Here is a 24,403-nt window from a genome sequence, read left to right on the forward strand (position 1 = left end):
GCTCCACTCAGTCTCGGTTTGTATTTCAGCCTTTTCCCTTATGTGGAGCTGAGGAGAAACAGAGATCCTGTCTGTTCTTCACTTCCCTGCAAGTCTGTGCCTTCCAGATTCTACTGGATGGCCACAGCCAACGAGCTGGGTGGTCCCCCTTCATTCCCGTCAAACTGAGCTGCCTTTGGATGCCTGATTGATGTCTGCAATTCAGTGACAATTTACTGATGAGCATAAGGCGCACAATGTTGAAATTAATGGATTACACAGAGATGAGGGGTTTGTCATGCAGGGAAGAGGAATGTAAAAGACTCTGGAAGAATGGGTAGACATGTGGCCAATGCAATTTAGTGTGGCAAAGTGTGAGGTAATGCATATTGGAGGAAAAAAGGAATTTGAATATACATTCAATGTAAAAATACTTAAAAGATGTGGAGGAGTGGTTTGCTTTCTTGGTCGTCTTGGTCGTCATGGATGAGACTGGAATGTAAGGTCATTCCGTGATCTGCCTGGGGTCTCTAACATCCAGTGTATTGTTGATTAACATTTTATTATTAATTACCAATCTAGTTGTAGAATAACTTTGTGTATCTGTTTCTTCCATTTGAAGATTGTGGGAGGTCTCTGGGCAAGCAGGATATTTTTGGTAACTATGTATCATTTTTTTGTTTCAACAAAAGAACAGGTTCTAGATGTCACTGTTGTCACTGTTGTACATTTTTATAGAGGCTTTGTTTTGTCCATGACACAAATATTGAAATGCTTCTGATTTCAGGTTACAGAATCATGTGAAGAAAGTGATAAAATAGAACAATCTGATGTACTTCCTGAAGAATCTGAGAGGATGTTGTTGATGAATACTGAGCACTTGGCCATAACTAAGAATATAACTGAATCTGACAATATTGTTTTGTCAGCAAGGTAAAATATTTGACTTACCATTTGAACAATTTTGGGAAATATGCATATTGACATCAAGTTTTGTGCTTTCGCTGTTTTCGCTACCACAGTTTTGGAATTAGTATTCCTATTTCTCTTAACATTGAAGATTTTACACATCCAAAATGGCATAAATCAAAATGACAAGCATTTTCAAATTTCCGAATTTTTACACTGTAATTTGAACAGTATAATATTCGATCTATTCATGTGGTTTCTATATTACATTTTAAAAATGTATAAGATACCATTTCTCATTGGTAATTGGGCCGTGACATTTTGCTTCCAAAATATTTGGTACAACTTCAGTGTTTGCTTCTGTTAAGACTGCAGTATAAGTTGAGGGAAAATGGTTTAATACAGCTTAAATAAGTGAAATCTGAACTCGGTCAATATTTTTGAGGTATTTTTAGAAGTGTTCTGCAAGAATTTCAAAAAAACACTATCGATTTAAAGGGTTACTTGGCTAGACACATTGTTGTTACCAATTTAAAGTGAAACTGTATGATTCCTAAACATAGTCTCCATTCTCCTATGAAGGCGGAAGTGTTCTTTCGAAGACACAAAATGCATCTCACATCAGTTTCCATAATGAAAATTGCCATGTTTATCAGCATTATATACAGATTATTCATTCAGTTGTAAAACCTTTGTCCGTAATGTTTATTGATCACCCAAGTATTTGCCTTTCATTTTAGGCGCAGTGGTTAGCACCGCAGCCTCACAGCTCCAGGGACCTGGGTTCGATTCCGGGTACTGCCTGTGTGGAGTTTGCAAGTTCTCCCTGTGTCTGCGTGGGTTTTCTCCGGGTGCTCCGGTTTCCTCCCACAAGCCAAAAGACTTGCAGGTTGATAGGTAAATTGGCCATTATAAATTGTCACTAGTATAGGTAGGTGGTAGGGAAATATAGGGACAGGTGGGGATGTTTGGTAGGAATATGGGATTAGTGTAGGATTAGTATAAATGGGTGGTTGATGTTCGGCACAGACTCGGTGGGCTGAAGGGCCTGTTTCAGTGCTGTATCTCTAATCTAATCTAAAAAAGAATGCCATTGGAAGCATTTAAAGGTGGTAAATGTAGGTGTGTAATGGAGTGAGAAGAATGTAGCCATCAACATCTCATTAGTAGTGAAGTTCAAAGCTTGGACACTTCATGCAGCCAGTTTTCAGGATATTGATGCTTATCAACATTGTCCCTATGGAGCTGCTCACTGACTTAAGGTGGGGATAGGGATAGGTGACACAATAGCTGATAGAGCAGCTTCTGGGTGAAGTTTGAAAATTTTAAATAATCTTGCCACCCTATCGTAAAGAGCTTAAGTATAATGTTTTTAATAATGGAAATAATAGTTTCTTTAGTAGTTTGCATGGGATTGCTTTATTTTGCAAGTTTTTTTGGTATGACAGCTGAATTGAATTTAATTTTTTTCATTAAAAGTTAATTCTTGCTGATGGTTTCTATTCACTGGGTGATCTTTCAATTTATTATAAACCATTAACAGTTATTGGCCTGTTGGGGAGTGGTAGTGTCATTGGACTAGTAATCCAGAGGCCCAAGCTAATGCACGGCAGCTGGTGGGATTTAAATCCCATCAAATTAATAAATTCAATTAAAAAAATATCTGGAATTGAAAGCTCGTCTCAGTCATGGTGCCATGGCACCATCATCGATTGTCATTAAAAACCCATCTGGTTTACAGATTTCCTTCCCTAAAGAACATTAGCCATTCTTACCTGGTCTGACCTCCATGTGACTCTTGATCCACAGCAATGTGGTTGGCTCTTAACTGCCCTCAAATGGCCGAGCAAGCCACTCAGTTGTATTAGGGATGGGCAACAAATGCCTTGCCAGTGAGGCCGACATCCCATTGAAGAATTTTTAAAAGAAGCTTGTTAATGGACCCTTTTTTCAACACTGTGGCTTAGATGGACAAGATATAGGCTGGTGCTTCAGTACAGTACTTAAGGAAGTGCTGTATTTTGGAGATGATGTCTTTTTAAATGAATGTTAAAGCTGTCCAGGTGGATGTAAAATGTCCTACAGCACTATTCAGAGAAGAGCAGCAGAGTTCTCCTAAAGTCTTGGCCTTACCTGACCATCTTTAGGCAGAATTGATCTTAACCTTTCCCTGACCGTTGCCTGTTTCTATGCAATGAACTGAGATTAAAATAGAGCAAAGGCTCACAGAAGGAAAATCCTGTTGCTTTATTAAAATTTACATCTCTTAAGCAGACACTTTCATACTTAAGTCCTTTAACGTGCTTCACATTCTTGCAGATATTCTGTTAATTTTAACCAGATTTACAAGTGTGTAATTTTCCTTTCACATGGATCATTCTTTAGATTTTACTATCTTATGTGAAATGCAAATATAGATTAAAGTTTTGGGTATGATCACTTATCAGAATCTTTGTATTTCTAATTTGATTTTTATGCAACTTTTTAATTGCACCTTTAGTACTGGAGTATCTCCCTCCAAAGCTTTTGGAATTAAGGTTGCAGATGTCTCCCCAAGGAGTTAATTGAAGACCCCTTGGTTAGAAGGAAATCTGAGTTGTCTCAAAAGCTTTGCAGAAGTGATGATACATCAGAAGTTTCAGCTAGTTGTGTTTTCAATGGTTTTTGGATGTTGTCTCCTTAAATGGGACCTTAGTTCGGATATTTGTTGTTAGATCATGAAATGCTTTTATTAAATATTCATAACTCTCCTACTACAGAATTTTTGTCATCCAGTCAAAAGTACTTGTTTTTGTTGGCCTCTGATAGTTGTTAAAGGAGAAGCTCCTCAGAAGGCGCTAAGTATTTTAAATAGAGATCACCAGTAAAGATTGTATTTGGATGATTATGTAAAAGATAAATGAGTCAATGTATTTGTTCTCCAAGAGGATATACTCTCAACCGAAAGCAGACTTGTTGGCACTTGCCATTTTGGGTCTTCCAGATCGGAAAAACTCACATGGAATGATCTATCCAGGTCTGTGTCTGATCAGTAGTCACTCAAATTAGTGGTCTTCTGCATTTTACCTGCTTTTAGGTGTCCTTGTTACATAGGCTGTAAAACCAAAGTTTGTGGCCTGATGAGACTTTGTGTTCATCGTTTAGTTCTGAAGTTCTACCAAATTATTGTTGGTGTTTGGAGGCACCAATTGCTGTTAAAGGAGTCTGTTACGACCAGGTGAGAAAGAGGTCTAGGTTCACTTTCAGCCTTCACCTGGTCTTACTGTAACAGGATTTAATTTTTATTAAAACATCCTGTGTTTTCAGCTCCCCCTTGGTGAATCCTTTTTCACCGCTTTCCAATTATAAGGCAAAGAAACCAACACAACAGGTTTTCTCAGGTTTAAAGAAAAGTGAAATTAACTCTAATTCAGTTGACGCTTGCTTGCGGATACACGACGCGCCCCATGCTAGCAAGCATATGCTATACGCATGCAAACAGAGACAGAAAAGAGCAGAAGGAAAATAAAGTGGAAAGATTTGAGGCAATATCTGAAGAGTTGTTGTTACGGTTCTTTGAGCTCACTGTAGAGTCCTTGATTGTAGGTAGATATTGCTTTTCGTTGGGGCCCAGTATTATTCTTAAACCTTGTTTACTGTAGGGTACTTTTCTCTCTTGGGGCTCGTGTCTTCAATGGGTTTTGGAGTTCTGTGAGAAAGGTATAGGAGAGGTTGTGGCGAGCCAGCCAGGAGAGGTCTTTTCAACTCAGGAGCTTTCTGCTGACACTCCGTTCAAAACTCCAACAGCCAGTTAGTCATGTGACAAACAGACGTGTTCAGACCAGTTAGTCATGTGACTAACTGGTCTGACCACGTCTATTTGTGGATTGAATTGGAGCAAGGAATAGCTCCTTAGTGCTTGCAGACAATCTGTTAATATGTAAATGTTTTGTTTTCAGCCACGGTCTGGCAATTCTTCTAACAGGCCTTCTCTTCTCAGCAACAATTTGAAATTTAATGTCCATGTGGCAAAATTAATGTTCCCTCATTCTTGGCAGGTGGGGGCCTGCATGACAAGTCAATGTGTTTTGTTATGACTGAGGTGGGAGGAGTGCACTGTTAATTCAGTCCCACTTCTCCACAGATCACAACATATATTTAAATTTTCCCACTTACAGAACAATCAATCAGAAACTCTATCTTTTCCCCAGAATTAAGCACACCAAGAATCGAACCCGGGTCCCTGGATTCGATTCTGGGTACTGCCTGTGTGGAGTTTGCAAGTTCTCCCTGTGTCTGCGTGGGTTTTCTCCGGGTGCTCCGGTTTCCTCCCACAAGCCAAAAGACTTGCAGGTTGGTAGGTAAATTGACCATTATAAATTGTCACTAGTATAGGTAGGTGGTAGGGAAATATAGGGACAGGTGGGGATGTTTGGTAGGAATATGGGATTAGTGTAGGATTAGTATAAATGGGTGGTTGATGTTCGGCACAGACTTGGTGGGCCGAAGGGCCTGTTTCAGTGCTGTATCTCTAATCTAATCTAGCCAGGTTTCTTTCATAAACAACAAAGTTATCTGTTTATTATAAACCAAGTCTTAATCAATAATGAAGTAAACATACACACAAATTGAAATATTAAAGCCCTCGCCCATGCACACATATACATACACACACGACTGGTTAACTGGGGGTGGAGGAGAATGGATTTTTGTTTATAACTATTAGAATTAGAAGGAATTTTAAAAAACCCACTTAGGCTTAAAAGAAGGTATGGAAGGGAAGTCCTTTGTTTTGGCGAGGTGTCCCAAAGGCAAATAGGCGGCTGCCGCTAGGATCTTCCCAGAATATTTCAGTCTGTCGGTTTTCAAGTGATACAGCTGCAGAAGGCTTCACATAGGTTTTACATCAGAAGTGCAGCAACAAAGGTTTCAGTTCTCTCTCGTTCGATGCAAAGTTCCTTCAAAAATGCGAGGTTTCTGCAAACATGCAGGATTTCTTCAAATGCAAGAGGATATAGTAAAACCTGATGCAGGAATTCTTTAAAGATGGAGAGATTCTTCAAAGAGAGAAAGATATGGGCTGTCTTCTGGCAGGCACACAGCAACTCTTTCCTTCTGTTTTTTTTTCAGGCCAAACACCAACTGGCTTTTTAACAGTTCAAAATGAAACTAAAACTGTTCAGCAGCAATCCTATGACATCTATAAATCTTCGTCTGTCAAATCAGAAGCTTTCTGGTACTTGTTTACTAGCCAGAATTAGAACCTTCTGTTGACCTATTTAAACCCCCCCACAAAGTTCAGCCTCTGAGATTGCAGATGAATCACTGTCCACAATCCAACTATAATTTCTTTAAAAAAAATTGTACTAAGAAAAATAGAAGCACTTGCGCAACAGTTTTGACATCATTTTGTTGGTTTTTATAATCGAGTATTTACAAATTGTGATGATATCGTGAAAAAAATAATGTCTTACTTTCCACAAATGAGAAGATTTTCCAGACACATTTTTCATGATGCCCTTTGAATATTGCTGTATCTTTAAGTATTGTGGAGTTATTCGTAAGCTCTTGTTTGTGTTTGTGACTTAACTCTAGCATTTGCTGTACAATAACTTTTAATTTCTAGCTCTCATTTAGAACATGCAAAATAAATTTAAATGCAGTAAACTCTTGCACAGTTTGCTATATGGAAGCTACCTTGAAAAGGCCTTGATTCAGTGGTAGCACTATCATATTAGTCAGGAGGATGTGGATTCAAGTTGCATTCCAGAGACTTGAGCACATAATCTCGGTTAGCATTTCAGTGCAGTATTGATGGAGTGCGGGAATGTCGGATGAAACGTAAAAGCAAAGCCCGATTTACCCTCTCACCTAGGTGTAACAGATCCCATGGTACTATTCAAAATGGAGTAGGGGACTTTGGTCAACATTTATTCCTCAACTAACATTTAAAAACACTTGTTCCATTGCTATTAATGGGACTTTGCTGTCCCCATATTGGCTGCTGCATTTCCTACATGATGATTGTAACACTTCAAACAAAGGTACCTTATTGGCTGTAAAGCACTGCAGAATGTCCTGAGGCAGTGAAAAGCACTATATAAAGTAAAAACAAGAAATGCTGGAACCACTCAGCAGGTCTGGCAGCATCTGTGGAAAGAGAAGCAGAGTTAACGTTTCGGGTCAGTGACCCTTCTTCGGGTCTATATAAAGGTAAGTTTCTTTTTTCCCCAAATAACCTTGTTATTACATATTGTTGTCACACTTCTGATGCCAGTCTAGCTGTTGGTATCTAATTCTGTGATTGCTTATGGTCTTGTGTTATAGAATTAAATCTTTGTTCTGTTGAGGTATATTTCATCTTTATAATTTCCAATTTGTGTGTTGCTAGCACTTTATGCACTGTTTGCAGACTGCCCTTTGTAAAGCTGCAATTGAGAATAAATACACTTTGTGTCTTTCTGTTGCAGTGCTCATGGCTCCCCTATCAACCAAGTGACTATATCTGCAGAGTAAGTACCAATTTGTTGTCATCACAATTTAACTGTTTGGGTTTATGTCGCTACATTCCGTGTAATTTAAGCATCAATAATTGTAGTACAAATTATTCTTTTTTTTTTCTCTCCTCTCCTGAAGAATAACCAGGAGCAGAAGTTGCTGATTTCCCCCCCCCACTGTAGAACTGTTGGTGTTAATTGTGTTTAATTGTCTGCAGATGGTGGACAATAACTGGGGATACACTTGTGCTCCTATAATTAGACACAGACTGAAACTGTGGTGGTTGGGTTAGGAGATGCTTGCTTATAGTATGCAGCTTTGTGAATAAATGCCTATAAAAGTGTTAAGATTGGCTGCAGTTCTAGCCTTCACCAATTGGCTTTCTAGATTATAACATGGTAGCAGAGAACAAAGGCCTGCTCGGATCTGGCAAAAGAGCCTGACCCGACCATCCCTTTTATTTACCTTCCTGACACTGAAGCTGCAGCACATGCATGATGACATCATAGTGACGTCACTCGCTCACTGTTCAGACTGTTTCATCCCGGACTCCCAGCTCAGGTAACTTTTTTTTCCTTTTTTGTTTTATTAAAATTTCAGTACTTGCCAGCAGACCACTTACCATGTGTGTCCGACCCGACCTGAGCCCGACACGTGTCATCGGGTCCCATCAGGTTTGGGTTGGGTAGCAGGCCTTTAGCAGAAAATGGTTGCTTAAAGGTAAAGATGGGAATCCAAGATAAACATTTTCAGACAGAAAACTACAGTTTGAGTAGCCATTGTGGAAAATGGCAGAAAGCAAGTGTAAATTGTCGGGATATGAGTACCCTCCAATGTTGGGGTCTGAACCATATGACTAGTGAAAGAATAAAGTGGATATGTGGACACAAGTTAAGTCCCTACCAAAGAGGGAACAAGGTATGGCCTTGGTGTTGTCACTTCCTATAAGAAGTAAAATCAGAAGTATTTTCTGAGTTGGATGCCCACCAGTTGGGTAATGAAGGTTGGGACCTTCCATTAGAGTTCTTGGATGAAATTTACAAGAAAGATGACTTGCTAACAGCCTATAAGGCACAGTAATTTCTTGGAATAAAATATGGACTTGAACAGATTGCTTAAAAAAAATTGCCAAAATTCAATATGGGGATCCCTGGATCTGTACAAGGGTTTTAATTATTGCAGCTAAAATAAAAGCAAAATACTGCGGATGCTGGAAATCTGAAACAAAAACAAGAAAAGCTGGAATCACTCAGCAGGTCTGGCAGCATCTGTGGAAAGAGAAGCAGAGTTAACGTTTCGGGTCAGTGACCCTTCTTCGGAGTTCCGAATTTCTTGTTTTTGTTTTAATGATTGCAATTTGCTAAGGTGTCGTATATGGACGGGCTATTGGTGTTTGGTTCTCTGTTGGACTGGATGTCTGCTGCCTTCAAATAAATTCCTGGGTAAACAGTCATTTCCCTCATCTTTCATGGAACAAATGGGGCATTCCATGGTGACAAAGAATAGAGGACGCAATGATTGCCAGATTTCAAAATGGTCCAGATACTGGACACAAGTGTCAATACAATGGAAGGATTAAAAACAGGCAGAATGAAGATGAAAGCATCTTTAACACCTCTGGCTATTACAGCACAGAAGGAGGCCATTTGGCACATCAAATCTGTCTGCTTTCTGCAAAGAAATTTAGCTAGTCTCACTCCCCAGCCCTTACCCTGTAGCCCTGCAATTTGTTTTCTTCAGCTACTTATCTAATTCCCTTTCGAAAGCCGCGATGTGAATCTGCCTTCACCACCCTTTCAGGCAAAGCATTCCAGATTGTAACCCTTTGGTGATTAGCTAACTTATCAAATATTTATCAACTCTAAAACGTACTGCACCTTTTTGTTCTCGTATTTTGAGGTACATGTACAGTGAATTGGAAAGCATGATTACAGCAATATTTTTTTTAATTACTATATCTAGAGAGACACTGTTCATTCTGTGATTATTGGTTCCAATAATAGTGAAGGATTTAGATGACCTGTCTCTAGATCAACTGCAGGAAGACCCAAAGGTGGCTGTCTGGACAAGCTTCCCTACTCGAGTGCAATTCGGGATGTGCACAGATGCTGGCCTTATCAGCGAGGCTCACATCCCATGTGCAAAAAATAAAGCAGAAGGCAGAATTTGGAACAGCAATAATAGGTGAATGAATCTCCGGAATGTCCAAGGACCAGTTAATAGATGTTTCAGGTGTGACTCTTAAGTATCATTGTGCAGTCAGCTTCCCAAAGTGAGGGGCAGGGTCCTTGAAATGACACGTGACAAAGAGGATGAAGATTAATCTGAACAAATTATACTAGTTACAAGGTGTTTTAGTCCTGTCATGAATGTGTTAGTGGTGGACCTTTTAATTGGGCAGTGCTGGATAACGAGAGTTGTAATTCCTGTAAAATAGCTGAGGTAAGCCATTTTATAACTACTGATGTAGTCTTCAGTGAGAAGTTGCTGTTGAGTAAACCTATGAAAAAGGCACAAATGAAACTTGACATGGTGCTTAAGACAGTCTGTGAATTTGCAGTTTTTCGAAAAACTATCAGTCAGGACATTATTGTATCCCCTTAACTTATCAGACTGTTAGAGAAGTATTAATGGCATCTGGTGATGAGAATCAGAGAAAAAAGCAAACTCTTTTAAAGTTGTATAGGCAGTTTGCTCACCCTATTTGTAAAAGATTTAAAAATCCACTAAAAGTTGCAGTTGATGAGTATATGAGGCTAATAGAAGAGATTAGTGTGAAGTATGAAATCTAAAAAGTACTGGAGGGTGCCTCCACGTCTTCCATTGGCACATGACTAATGAGATAGTTGCCATAAGCTAAAGTAAGGGACGAAGACAGAAATATTTTCATTCTACGTTTTGTAGTTTTAGTCTTCCTACAATGACACTTGGGGACAAAAAGGTTGTTATAGACAAAATCATGGAGAAATGGATAGGTCTTGGGGTACCATTGAAGTTTGATAATGGAGGGGAATTTGCCAATGACAAGTTCAGAGATGTGTGAAAACATGAACATCATGGTCATGAAGACAATAGCTGGAAGTCTTTTCAACAGTGGACACTAAAAGAAATCATATGGTGATCGATGAAATGCTGCATAGAATTTTAGCTGATTAACCAGACTGCAAGTTGACAAACACTCTGGCATGGCCAGTTCATGCAAAGAACTCACTCCAAATGGTTGGAGGTTATGATCCCTATCGATTTAGACAAGGGGCGAAATTTCAGATTGCCTTCTGTGCTGTGTGATAGTCCTCCTGCTCTAGAAGGTGCTACAATTATTTCCAATATTCTGCACATTTGAATGCTTTACATGCAAGGAGATGAGCTTTCATCAAGGTTGAGGTCTTTGAGAAAATTCAGAGAGCACTGAGGCATCTTAAAACTCCATCTGAGAGACAATTTAATTCAGGATATTTGGTGTAATATAAAAGAGAGGGTCATAGGAAATGAAAGGCCCTGGTAAGGTAATATGTCATGATGGTAAAAGTAGCCATCAAACTGTTGAGGTTCATTCCTCATGATTAATTGGAATTAATCTCAGACTTTGAACAGCTGATGGAAGTAAATGAGGCACCTTGTACCTCCAAATGCTCGTGTTTTGATTAAGATCCTGTGGGACAGAATACAGTAGATTAAGGGCTGGAAGTGATGATGTGAGTGATCATGATACATGTGACACATTATCAAATTCAAAGGCTAATTGCCCAGAATGGGTACTCTGGTAAAATATATTCCAGAGGGGTCTAGTGAATGGAGGGATGCAACAATTGTGGGATATGCAGGAAAAGTTGCCTGCAAGTTTAAACATTGGTTGAAAGTTCAAAGATAATGGCCAAGAAACGAGGTCTATGGACTGGCAGAATGCGGTGAAAGAGTGGAGAGTAAAAAAGCACAGCGAGTACGGTCATGACTCTTGTCAGAAAACGATTGTGCAGTGGAGAAAGGCCCTCTGATAGCGCAAGAGGGAGATCTCACAGTAGTAGTTCCAACAGATTTAAAAATGCAAGAAGAGGCCATAGCTTGAATAGATTAGACAATGAACAAAAGGACACAGAACAGTCTCAACAGAACTAGAAGCTGAGATCCTCATGATCGTGAAGTTTTGGTGGCTGCCAATAAACTTGAGGGCAAACGAATGGGTATGGAGTTTATTCTGAGCTACCAGATAAGGGACAACCAGCTTTGTCACCGGTTTGTATTGAAAAAGTCCTTGTAGATGAGACTTGGCGAGGCTAGTTGATAGGGGTTTTGAAGAGCAGTTGGGTGATACAGATGTTAGAGTGGACTCTCCCACAGCTGGAAAAGTGATCTTGAAAAAATTTTTTTATAGCTCTTTTGGCCACATATTCGTGGGAGTGTAGATCAATCAATATAAAAGCCTCATTTTGTAGGGCAATACTTTTCAGATAGAAATGTTTCTCAAGCTGCCCAAAGAGACAACAGATGCAGAAGGAAAACTATGGAAATAAACAAATGTCTGTGGCCTGAATGATGCTTCCAAGGTATGGTACTTTTCGGTGAGAACTGTTTTGCTGAAAATAGATTGTGTTCAGTTAAAAGCAGATCACGCAATATTTTATTGGTATCATAAAGGAAAACTTTCAGGCATCTTCATGATGCATGTCAATGATTTCTTATGGGGTGGTACTGCAGAATTTGAGAAATGTTATTAAGATTAGAGTAGAATTTAAAATTGGGAGTCAGGCTTGTGGGCTTGTAAATATAGTGGTTTAGCTATTAAGCAGAGTAGGTCTGGAATAACTTGCAGTCAACAATCCTCCTTCGAGAGTGTTTCTTCCTATCCTCGTTAATCATACTGGTCATCGCACAAAGATGGAGCTAAAGAGACAGAGCAATTGCAAAGCTTGATTGGTCAGTTGAACTGGTTGTGCACTCAGACTAGTTCAGATGCTAGGTTTGGAGTTAAATACCACGATAAACACCCCTAAACAAAGGGCAAATAAAACATTAAAAAAAAAAATCTGGAGGAATGCATACCTAACTTCCCATCATTGGGTGACCCAAAAAACATGAAGCCAGCCATTTTTAGTGATGCTTTGCATGCTAATTTTCTTGATGGGTATTCTAGTGCAGATGGTTTTGTAATATTTCTTATGGGTAAGAATGGGAAATCATGCCCTTCAGCTTGGGAAGCTAAGAAAATAAAAAGGCTTGTTAAAAGTACTTTGGCTGCTGAAACACTGGCTCCTTTGGGGGGCAGTGGATATGGGATTTTACTTGTTAAATATTTGTGAGAATCTATATAATGGACCTACTGAAGATAATATACCGATTGAATGTTGGGTAGATAATGGCTCATTGTGGGATAATGTACACTCTATGAAAAGTGAGAGTTGGAAAAGATTATGGATTGAACTTGCTGGTTTGAAACAAATGCTGGAGACAAAGGAACTCGCTAAAATTAAATGGGAGGATGCAAGTCATCGATCTTTTGAGTGTTTCCAAAAGAAATGCATATACGAAGAAATTGTTAGGAGTCCTAGAGGAAGGGCATTTGACAGTGTAATCTCTTTATCAGAATATGAAGGTTTTTGATTTAATTTGTTCTGAAATTTTGGTTTTACGTACAAATGCTAGTTTTTATTTAGAGAGAAGGAAATTTGTTAATGTTATATTAATTGTGTTTAATTGTATGCAGGTGGAGGGCATTAACTGGGGATTCAGTTGTGCCCCTATAAATGGACCCAGACTGAAACTGGTTGTAGGGTGAGGAGGTCCTTGCTTGAAATGTACATCTTGGTAAAGAGATGCTTGTAACAGTTTGCAAAGATTGGTTCCAGTTGTATCCTTCACAAACTGGCTTTCTGGAATATAACAGTTGGAGCCAATTTTAATGTTCCCTTTGTCAATCTAACTGAAATCAGCTAATTGTGCATATGCAATGATTGAACCTATGATCTTTCTGATTTGGTATAATTTATCTGCTGACATGGTAAACTTGCTGAACCATTGTGGGAGTCAGGAAGAATGTTCCAGATCTATCTGTTCTTCAATTTGAGATGCCTTCCAAGAAATAGTTTTACATCCTGGTAATTTTGTTTAGTCAAGTAACGAGGTATTTTAAAATAAAATTGTGTTTTACGAGAATTTTAAAAAATTCATTCATGGGATGTGGGCGCCACTGGCTAGGCCAGCATTTATTGCCCATCCCAAATTGCCCTTGTAAAGGTGGTGGTGAGCTGCCTTCTTGAACCGCTGCAGTCCACGTGAGGTAGATGCACCCACAGTGCTGTTTGGAAGGGAGTTCCAGGATTTTGACCCAGCGACAGTGAAGGAACGGCGATATAGTTCCAAGTCAGGATGGTGTTTGAGGGGAACTTGCAGGTGGTGGTGGTTCCATGCATTTGCTGCCATTGTCCTTCTAATTGATGGAGGTTGCGGGTTTGGAAGGTGCTGTCTAAGGAGCCTTGGTGAATTGCTGCAGTGCATCTTGTAGATGGTACACACTGCTGCCACTGTGTGTGGTGGCGGAGGGAGTAAATGTTTGTAGATGGGGTGACAATCAAGTGGGCTGCTGTGTCCTGGATGTTGTCAAGCTTCTTGAGTAATGTTAGAGCTGCACCCATCCAGGCAAATGGAGAGTATTCCATCACACTCCTGACTTGTGCCTTGTAGATGGTGGATAGGCTTTGGGGAGTCAGGAGGTGAATTACTCGCCGCAGGATTCCTAGCCTCTGACCGGCTCTTGTAGCCACGGTATTTGTATGGCTACTCCAGTTCAGTTTCTGGTCAATGGTGACCCCCCAGGCTGTTTAGTGGGGGATTCAGTCATGGTAATGCCATTGAATGTCAAGGGGAGATGGTCATTGCCTGGCAGTTGTATGGCGCCAATGTTGCTTATCAGCCCAAGCTTGGATATTGTCCAGGTCTTGCTGCATTTCTACACAGACTGCTTCAGTATCTGAGGAGTCGCAAATGGTGCTGAACATTGTGCAATCATCAGCGAACATCGCCACTTCTGACCTTATGATTGAAGGAAGGTCATTGATGAAGCAGCTGAAGATGGTTGGGCCTAGGACACTACCCTGCAGAACTCCTGCAGTGATGTCCTGGAGCTTAGATGTTTGACCTCCAACAGCCACAACCATCTTCTTTTGTGTTAGGTATGACTCAACCAGTGGAGAGTTTTCCCCCTGATTCCCATTCAGTGTTGCTAGGGCTCCTTGATGCCATACTTGGTCAAATGCTGCCTTGATATCAAGGGCAGTTACTCTTTCCTCACCTAGAGTTCAGCTCTTTTGTCCATGTTTGAACCAAGGCTGTAAGGAGGTCAGGAGCTGAATGGCCCTGGCGGAACCCAAACTGAGTGTTACTGAGCAGGATATTGCTAAACGTGCTGCTTGATGACACTGTGGATGACCCCTTCCATCACTTTACTGATTGAGAATAGGCTGATGGGATGATAATTGGCTGGGTTGGACTTGCCCTGCTTTTTGTGTACAGGACACACCTGGACAATTTTCCACATTGCTGGGTAGATGCCAGTGTTTAGCTGAACTGGAACAGCTTGGCTAGGGGCGTGGCAAGTTCTGGAGCACAGCTCTTCAGTACTATTGCTGGAATATTGTCAGGGCCCATAGCCTTTGCAGTATCCAGTGCCTTGAGTCATTAGTTGATATCAAGTGGAGTGAGTCGAATTGGCTGAAGTCTGGCATTTGTGATGATGGGGACTTAAGGAGGAGGCTGAGATGGATCATCAACTCGGCACTTCTGGCTGAAGATTGTTGCAAATGCTTCAGCCTTATCTTTCGCACTGATGTGCTGGGCTCCCCCATTGAAGATGGGGATATTTGTGGAGCTGCCTACTCCAGTTTGTTGTTTATTGTCCACCACCATTCACAGCTGGATGTGGCAGGACTGCAGAGCTTGTATCTGATCCGTTGGTTATGGGTTCGTTTAGCTCTGTCTATCACATGCTGCTTACGCAGTTTGGCAAGCAAGTAGTCCTGTGTTATAGCTTCACCAGGTTGACACCTCATTTTGAGGTAGACCAGGTACTACTCCTGGCATGCCCTCCTGCACTGTCCATTGAAACCGGGTTGGTCTGCTGGCTTGATGGTAATGGTAGAGTGGGCGATATACCGGGCCATGAGGTTACAGATTGTGATTGAGTACAATTCTGCTGCTGCTGATGGCCCACAGTGCCTTATCGCTGCCCAGTTTTGCATTGCTGGACCTGTTTGAAATCAATCCCATTTAGCACGGTGGCAGTGCCACACAACATGATGGAGGGTATCCTCAATGCGAAGGCGGGACATTGTCTCCACAAGGACTGTGCGGTGGTCACTCCTACCAATACAGTCATGGACAGATGCATCTGCGGCTGGCAGATTGGTGAGGACGAGGTCAGGTATGTTTTTCCCTCCTGTTGGTTCCCTCACCTCCTGCTGCATACCCAGTCTAGCAGCTATGCCTTTTAGGACTCTGCCAGCTCGGTCAGTAGTGGTGCTAGTGAGCCACTCTTGGTGATGTCCCCCACCCAGTGTACATTTTGTGCCCTTGCCACCCTCAGTGCTTCCTCCAAGTGGTGTTCAACATGGAGGAGTACTGACTGATCAGCTGAGGGAGGGCGGTCGGTGATCATCAGCAGGAGGTTTCCTTGCCCATGTTTGACCTGATGCCATGAGACTTCAGGGGTCCGGAGTCAATGTTGAGGACTCCCAGGGCAACTCCCTCCCAATTGTATACCACTGTGCCGCCACTTCTGCTGGGTCTGCCCTGCCGGTGGGACAGGACATTCCCGGGGATGGTGATGGCAGTTTCTTAGACATTGTTTGTAAGATATTCCGTGAGTATGACCATGTCAGGCTGTTGCTTGACTAGGTTGTGGGACAGCTCTCCCAACTTTGGCACAAGCCCCTAGATATTAGTAAGGAGGACTTTGCAGGCTCGATTGGGCTGGGTTTGCCGTGGTCGTTTCTGGTCCCTACGTTGTTGCCGAGTGGTCCGTCCAGTTTCATTCTATTTTATTGACTTCGTAGTGGTTAGATGCAACTGAGTGGCTTGCTAGGCCATTTCAGAGGGCATGTAAGAGTCAACCACATTGCTGTGGGTCTGGAGTCACATGTGGGCCAGACCAGGTAAGGACAGCAGATTTCCTTCCCTACAGGACATTAGTGAACCAGATGGGGTTTTTTGTTTTGCAATAATGGTTTCATGGCCATCGTTAGACTAGCATTTAGTTCTTGGGTTTCTGGGTTACTAGTCCAGTTTAAACCAATTTAAGAACATCTATGTGTAATGAGGATTTTTTCATCGTAGCAATTGTCAGACTTTTGAGTTTTTCGCTAAGTGGTCTTTCTAGCTTATACATCAGAGAAGATTTGAATTCCAGGGGAGGCCTTGGCACAGTGATATTGTCACTGGATTAGTAACCCAGAGACCCAGGGTATTGCTCTGGGGACATGGCATCAAATCCCACCACAGCGGAAGGTGGAATTTGGATTAAATTAATAAAATCTGGAATTAAAAGCTAGTCGAAATCTGCTGTCCTTACCTGGTCTGGCCTACATGTGACTCCAGACCCACAGCAATGTGGTTGACTCTTGCATGCCCTCTGAAATGGCCTAGCAAGCCACTCAGTCGTATCTAACTGCTACGGTCAATAAAAAAAAGAATGAAACCAGATGGACCACCCGGCATCGACCGAGGCACCAGATACGACCATGGCAAACCCAGCCCTATCGACACTGCAAAGCCCTCCTTACTAACATCTGGCGGCTTGTGTCAAAGTTGGGAGAGCTGTCCCACAGACGAGTCCAGCAATAGCCTGACATAGTCATACTCATGGAATCATACCTTACAGACAATGTCCCAGACACTGCCATCCCCATCCCTGGGAATGTCCTGTCCCACCAGCAGGACAGACCCAGCAGAGGTGGCAGCACAGTGGTATACTCGTGAACCAAAAATCTTGCCTGCTGTTGGGTATCTAAACTTTCTGCAATCTGTTACAACTGAGGTGGGGCGAGTGCACTGTTAATTCAGTCCCACTTCTCCAGGGGTCACAGCATATCAATAAATTTTCCCACCTACCGAAAAACAGCTAATTACATACTCTACTTGTCCCCCCACAACAAAGCACACCAACCAGGTTTCTTTAATCAACAACAATATTAACTATTTATTATAAAAACAAGTCTTAACCAATAATGAGATAACTCTATACATGGGAATCTCCTTATTTCCCTAGCCCTCATGCACGCACACATACATTAAAAGAAAAAGGTTAACTTGGGAAAAAGGATTTTTGGTTTATAGCTGTTTCATAGGAATGAAAGGAATAATAAAATAACTTCTCTCATTGGCCTCCTTGTCTCAAGAGAAAAAGGGTCAGCGCCTGGAGTGGCTATAAAGGCCAATTCTAGCGTGGCAGACTCTTCCACAGGTGCTGCAGATAAAATTGGTTGACAGGACTGTTACGCAGTTGGCTTCTGACTTTTTTCCTGCCAACTGCTAAGTCTCTTCGACTCGCCACGCTTTAGCCCCGCCTTTATGGTTGCCCGCCAGCTCTGGTGACCGCTGGCAACTGACTCCCACGACTTGTGATCAATGTCACAGGACTTCATGTCGCATTTGCAGACATCTTTAAAGTGGAGACATGGACGGCCGGTGGGTCTGATACCAGTGACAAGCTCGCTGTACAATGTGTCCTTGGGGATCCTGCCATCTTCCACGCGGCTCACATGGCCAAGCCATCTCAGGAGCCGCTGGCTGAGTAGGGTGTATATGCTGGGGATGTTGGCCGCCTCGAGGACTTCAGTGTTGGAGATGCGGTCCTGCCACCTGATGCCAAGGATTCTCCGGAGGCAGCGAAGATGGAATGAATTGAGACGTCGCTCTTGGCTGACGTACGTTGTCCAGGCCTCGCTGCCGTAGAGCAAGGTACTGAGGATACAGGCTTGATACACTCGGACTTTTGTGTTCTGTGTCTGCGCCATTTTCCCACACTCTCTTGGCCAGTCTGGACATAGCAGTGGAAGCCTTTCCCATGCGCTTGTTGATTTCTGAATAGAGAGACAGGTTACTGGTGATCGTTGAGCCCAGGTAGATGAACTCTTGAACCACTTCCAGAGTGTGGTCGCCGATATTTATGGATGGGGCATTTGTGACGTCCTGTCCCATGATCGTTTTCTTGAGGCTGACGGTTAGGCCAAATTCAGTGCAGGCAGCTGCAAACCTGTCAATGAGTCTCTGCAGACACTCTTTAGTGTGAGATATTCATGCAGCATCATCAGCAAAGAGGAGTTTCCTGATGAGGACTTTCCGTACTTTGGTCTTCACTCTTAGACGGGCAAGGTTGAACAACCTGCCACCTGATCTTGTGTGGAGGAAAATTCCTTCTGAAGACTTGAATGCATGTGAGAGCAGCAGGGAGAAGAAGATCCCAAACAGTGTAGGTGCGAGAACACAGCCCTGTTTCAAGCCACTCAGGATAGGAAAGGGGTCTGATGAGGCGCCGCTATGCTGAATTGATCTTTTCATATCCTCATGGAATGAGGTGATGATACTTAGTAGCTTTGGTGGGCATCCAATCTTTCCTAGTAGTCTGAAGAGACCACGTCTGCTGACAAGGTCAAAGGCTTTGGTGAGATCAATGAAAGCAACGTAGAGGGGCATCTGTTGTTCACGGCATTTCTCCTGTAGCTGTTGAAGGGAGAACAGCATGTCAATGGTGGATCTCTTTGCTCGAAAGCCACACTGTGCCTCAGGGTAGACATGCTCAGCCAGCTTCTGGAGCCTGTTTAAAGCGACTCTAGCAAAGACTTTCCCCACTATGCTGAGCAGGGAGATTCCGCGGTAGTTGTTGCAGTCACCACGGTCACCCCTGTTCTTATAGAGGGTGATGATATTGGCATCGCGCATGTCCTGTGGTACTGCTCCCTCATCCCAGCACAGGCAAAGCAGTTCGTACAGTGCTGAAAGTATAGCAGGCTTGGCATTCTTGATTTCAGGGGTAATGCCGTCCTTCCCAGGGGCTTTTCCGCTGGCTAGAGAATCAGTGGCATCACTGAATTCCGATTTTGTTGGCTGTACGTCCAGCTCATCCATGACTCGCCATCAGAAACTCTTTGCTCAGCATGATAGAGCCACCCTCAAATAGCTCGGGACGCATACTGTCCATCCGACTGTTGACCGCCTCTGATCTAGTACACCTACTCAGCATCTATGCTCCAACACTCTGCTCCCTACCTGAAGCTAAAGACTAGTTCTACGAGGAACTCCATAAGATCATTAGTAGCATCCTCAACACCGAACACACGTTCCTGCTGGGGGACTTTAATGCCAGGGTTGGGGCCGACCATGACTCATGGCCCTCCTGTCTTGGGCGCTATGGCACTGGTAGAATGAATGAGAATGGTCAGAGACTGCTTGAGTTATGTACCTATCATAACCTCTGCATCACCAACTCATTCTTTCTCACTAAACCCTGTCACCAGGTTTCTTGGAGGCACCCAAGATCACGCCGTTGGCACCAGCTGGACCTCATCGTCACAAGGTGAGCCTCTCTAAACAGCGTTCAAATCACATGCAGCTTCCACAGTGCGGACTGCGACACTGACCACTCCCTGGTGTGCAGCAAGGTTAGCCTCAAACCAAAGAAGCTGCATCACTCCAAGCAGAAGGGCCGCCCGCGCATCAACACTAGCAGAATTTCTCATCCACAACTGTTACATAAGTTTCTAAATTCACTCAAAAAAGCCCTTCAAAACACTCCCACAGGGGATGCAGAGACCAAGTGGGCCCACATTAGAGACGCCATCTACGACTCAGCAATGACCACCTGTGGCAAACGTGTGAAGCGGAATGCAGACTGGTTTCAATCTCACATTGAAGAGCTGGAACCTGTCATAGCCGCTAAGCGCATTGCACTGCTGAACTACAAGAAAGCCCCCAGCGAGTTAACATCCGTAGCCCTTAAAGCAGCCAGAAGCACTACACAAAGAACAGCCAGGCGCTGCGTAAATGACTACTGGCAACACCTATGCAGTCATATTTAGCTGGCCTCTGACACAGGAAATATCAGAGGAATGTATGATGGCATTAAGAGAGCTTTTGGGCCAACCATCATGAGGATTGCCCCCCTCAAATCTAAATCAGGGGACACAATCACTGACCAATGCAAGCAAATGGACTGCTGGGTGGAACACTACCTGGAACTGTACTCCAGGTAAAATAACTTAGGGTGTCACATTCTGGTAGGAAGTTCTTTGGTTTGGTGAGCTGTCCTAGAGTCTCAGTCAGATGCCACTCAAAGCCTCTCCAGCTGAGGTTGATGAACAGTCTGTGATGGGTAGGCGTTCACATAGATCTTTCATCAGGGTTGTAACAACAGGTCTTGGGTTTTACAGCAGCAGGATAGCAGTAGAAGATTCCTTCAGATTTAGGGATTTCCTAAAACACAGGAGGCAACAGGAACCACACTTGATGCAGGGATTCTTCAGAGACAGGAGGCAATAGGAATCTGCCACCTTTGAAATAAAGGATTTCTTTTCAAGAGATGCAGGATTCCTTTACAGAGGGAGGTAACAACCTGGGTCTTGCTGATTTCCAGGCAGGTCAAAAAACAAATTTCAAATGCCTGCTCTTTGTCCAACTCATTGGCTTTTTAAAGTGCAAAGTGAAAGTAAACCTTCCTGAGCAGGTCACATGTCCAAACATAGTCTCTCTCTCGTCATTCAAAGTGTTTGTCTGAGGGAAGTCAAACCCCTTGCTGGTTTCCTTGAAATTGCCTACTTTCCTGTCCTTGTATACAAGTTCAGCTTCCTTTCAAAACATCCAAAAATTTCAGCTATTTGCAGGTGTCATTGTTCATTGAAATTATTTTTCAATTTTTTTTTTGGAATACACAGCTTGTAACACTGTGCATACAGTACTTAGCAGCCTTGATATTTTATTTTGTCAGTATAACATTTATTAGTTTTCAAAAATTATTCCATATATCTGATTTTTTTGACTTTATTTTTCCTCTTGGTGAATTCTGTGCTTGTGCCCTAGACTTTTGCTTGCCTTTGATTTCAACTCCGTTTCTTGAAAAATGGCTTTCACCTTGGGGATGAGGATGTGGGGAGTGAGGAAATGTCAATTTACTCTTAAATTGAAATGGCTAAGTTTAAAATGATCTGATGTAAATATTTTATTTGAATATTTTTCAGTAAATTACCATTGTATTCACATTGCTTAATTTGAATTGCTGCATGATGTGATTTTTAGCAGTGTCCAAGTTATTAGGCATAGATTGTATTACAATTAAAATCCATTTTCTCCGTTTGAAAATTTTCTAAAACAATTCTCGATAACATGCAGCAACAACAGCAACTTTCATTTATGTAGTGCTATTAACACAGAAAAATATCTCTAGGCACTTCAGAGGCGTAAGTAAAAATGAATGCTGAGGCTTGCAGATAAATTTTGATATCTATTCACTGAACAAAAGCTAGGTAGAGAACAAAGTGCTGGAAATATTCAGCAGGTCTGGCAACATCTGTGTAGAGAAAAACAGAATTAACATTTCAGGTCTGTGACCCTTCATCAGAACTGGTAAAAGTTAGAAATGTAACAGTCTTTGAGCAAGTGAGAGGGATGATGAAGAACCAGAAGGAAGGACTGTGATAGGATGGAGGAGGAAGAGATTAAATGACAGATGTCATGGAACAGAATGCAAATGGAGTGCTAAATAGTTGTGATTAAATACAAAGCACAAGTCCAGAGAGAGTGCTAATGGCAGAATAATGAACAGCTCTTTATCATTATGTTCATGACATCTGTCATTTAATCTCTCCCCACCCCACCCCTCAGTCCTCTCACTGAAAGCTAACATGCAGATACAGCAAGCAATTAAGAAGGCAAATGATATGTTGGCCTTTATTACAAGGGGATTTGAATACAGGAATAAAGATGTTTTCCTGCAATTATACAGAGCCTTGGTGAGACCGTACCTGGTGTATTGTATGCAGTTTTGGTCTCCTTACTTAAGGAAAGTGTTGTGATCAAGGCAGGGGTAATGCACTGTTAATTCATTCCCACTACTCCAAGTTATTAAAGTTTCCAACCTACTGGAAAATAGCCAAATTAAACACTATTTGTCCCGCAGAATAAAGCAAACCAGGTTTCTTTAAACAACAATAAAATTAACTATTTATCAATAAACTAGGTCTTCAACAATGATGAGAGAACTCTACATGTGGAAGGATTCCTTTCAAACTTCTTCCTAACCCTCATGCATACATACATTCAAAAAAAAAAAGAAACTGGTTAATAGGGAGAAAAGGATGTTTCAGTTTACAACTGTTACTTAGGAATAATAAAATAACTGGGTTGTAACATTCTGGTAGGATATTTTAGGATCAGTGAGGTGTCCCAGAGTCGAATAGTTGGATGCCACTCGAAGTCTCTCCAAGCAAAACTGATGAACAGTCTGTGATGGGTAGGCGTTCACGGCACTTTGTCTGCAGCAGGCGTCCCAGACCTTTCAGCAAAGGGTGTAGCAACAGGTCTGCTTGGGTTTTGAAATAGCAATATGTTAATAGGAGCTTTCTTGAGCTTTCAGAATCTCAAAACATAAGTGGCAACAGGAATCACTCCTGAGGTAGAGACTTTTCGGAGACTGGAGGCAATAGGAATCTGCTACCTTTTGAAATGCAGGGCTTCCTCTCAGAAAAACAGCCTTTCTCCACAGAGAGCAGCAACTCCCCTTTTCCTGGGTCGTTTCCCCTCTTTTCTCTATCCAGGCAGACCACAGCCACCACCTCAAATGTAGAATTTCATTTACAAGAGAGGCAAGCCCTTTTTTTTTTCAGGGAGAGATCTTTTATCTGGTCTGCAAAAACAGGTCCCAGCCAGTTTGTTCTGTCTCCTGCCTGCCCAGCAATGGTCATTCACAAAGCAAAAATGAAACTGAATTTCGAACAATCAAGCCATGTGACCTGTCATTTTCCTTGCTGTTGTTTGGAACAGGTGTCTTGCAGTCTGTCCCACTCAGTTCAAACAGCAAGCTTCAGCATTTCAGCATTCACATAAAATCCTTTTCCCCCATCTTTTAAAACACACAGAATTCTAAGCTTTCAAAATAAAAAAACAAAACTCTTCGGACAAAGGATATACTTGCCATAGAGGGAGTGCAACAAAGCTTCACCAAACCAATTCCTGAAATGGAGGGATTGTCCTGTGAGGAATGATTGATGGACTGGGCCTTCATTCTCTGGAGTTTAGAGAATGAGAGATGATCTCATTGAAACATACAAATTCTTAGTGTTTGAAAGGGTAGATGCAGGAAGGATGTTTCCACTGGCCAGAGAGTCTAGGACCAGGGGGCATGGTCTCAGAATAAGGGGCAGGCCATTTAGGACTGAGATGAGGAATTTCTTGACTCGGGGTGGTGAATCTTTGGAATTCTGTGCGCCAGAGAGCTGTGGAGGCTCAGTCGTTGAGTATGTTCAAGATTGAGATCAATCGATTTCTACATGTTAAAAACATCAAGGGTAACGGGGAATATGGTCAGTTTTGTTTGCTCTTTTTTAGTAAAATGACTCTAGAGAGAATTTCTTTTTTTTTCAGTGTGTTTGCGGTGTTTAAAAAGGGAACTTTCACATTTCAATCTGTTAGTGCTTTGCTTCATTACTGGATATGTCTTGTTTTTATTCTGGGATAAAGAGTAGAGTATATGATTAACTGTATTGATAACTGGGTAAGTGACCCATGGAGAAGTGGAATTAGAAAAGACAGTGCGCTCTTCCCACCTCCGTCGTAACATTATATAGAAATGCACTTTTTATGTTGGGATTCCATCAAGTCTTGTAGTTTACTTTTGAATTGGTGCACTTTTCAAGAGTGATTTAATTTGATTTAAGATTATTGTTTCATTCTTCAGCGTTTAAATGAAAGGTTTTTTCAGTGCAATTTTTATGAACAGCAATAGGAAGGTTTATTCATCAGCAAAATCTGAGAGGTTTTCATTAGTCGGACTAGGAATATG

General features: G+C 42.0%; 1 protein-coding gene across 1 annotated transcript in view; it reads left to right on the forward strand.

Annotated features, from left to right (window-relative positions):
* The window catches only part of LOC137375707 (protein FAM13B-like), a 214,896-nt gene that overhangs the window by 68,445 nt on the left and 122,048 nt on the right, over positions 1 to 24,403 (forward strand). The window contains exons 7-8 of the mRNA XM_068043092.1: positions 767 to 912; positions 7,338 to 7,379. Coding sequence (XP_067899193.1) covers positions 767 to 912; positions 7,338 to 7,379 — 188 coding nt within the window. The remainder of the gene's footprint in view (positions 1 to 766; positions 913 to 7,337; positions 7,380 to 24,403) is intronic.

Source organism: Heterodontus francisci, chromosome 12 (genome assembly GCF_036365525.1).
Source record: "Heterodontus francisci isolate sHetFra1 chromosome 12, sHetFra1.hap1, whole genome shotgun sequence".
Classification (NCBI taxonomy): Eukaryota; Metazoa; Chordata; class Chondrichthyes; order Heterodontiformes; family Heterodontidae; genus Heterodontus; species Heterodontus francisci.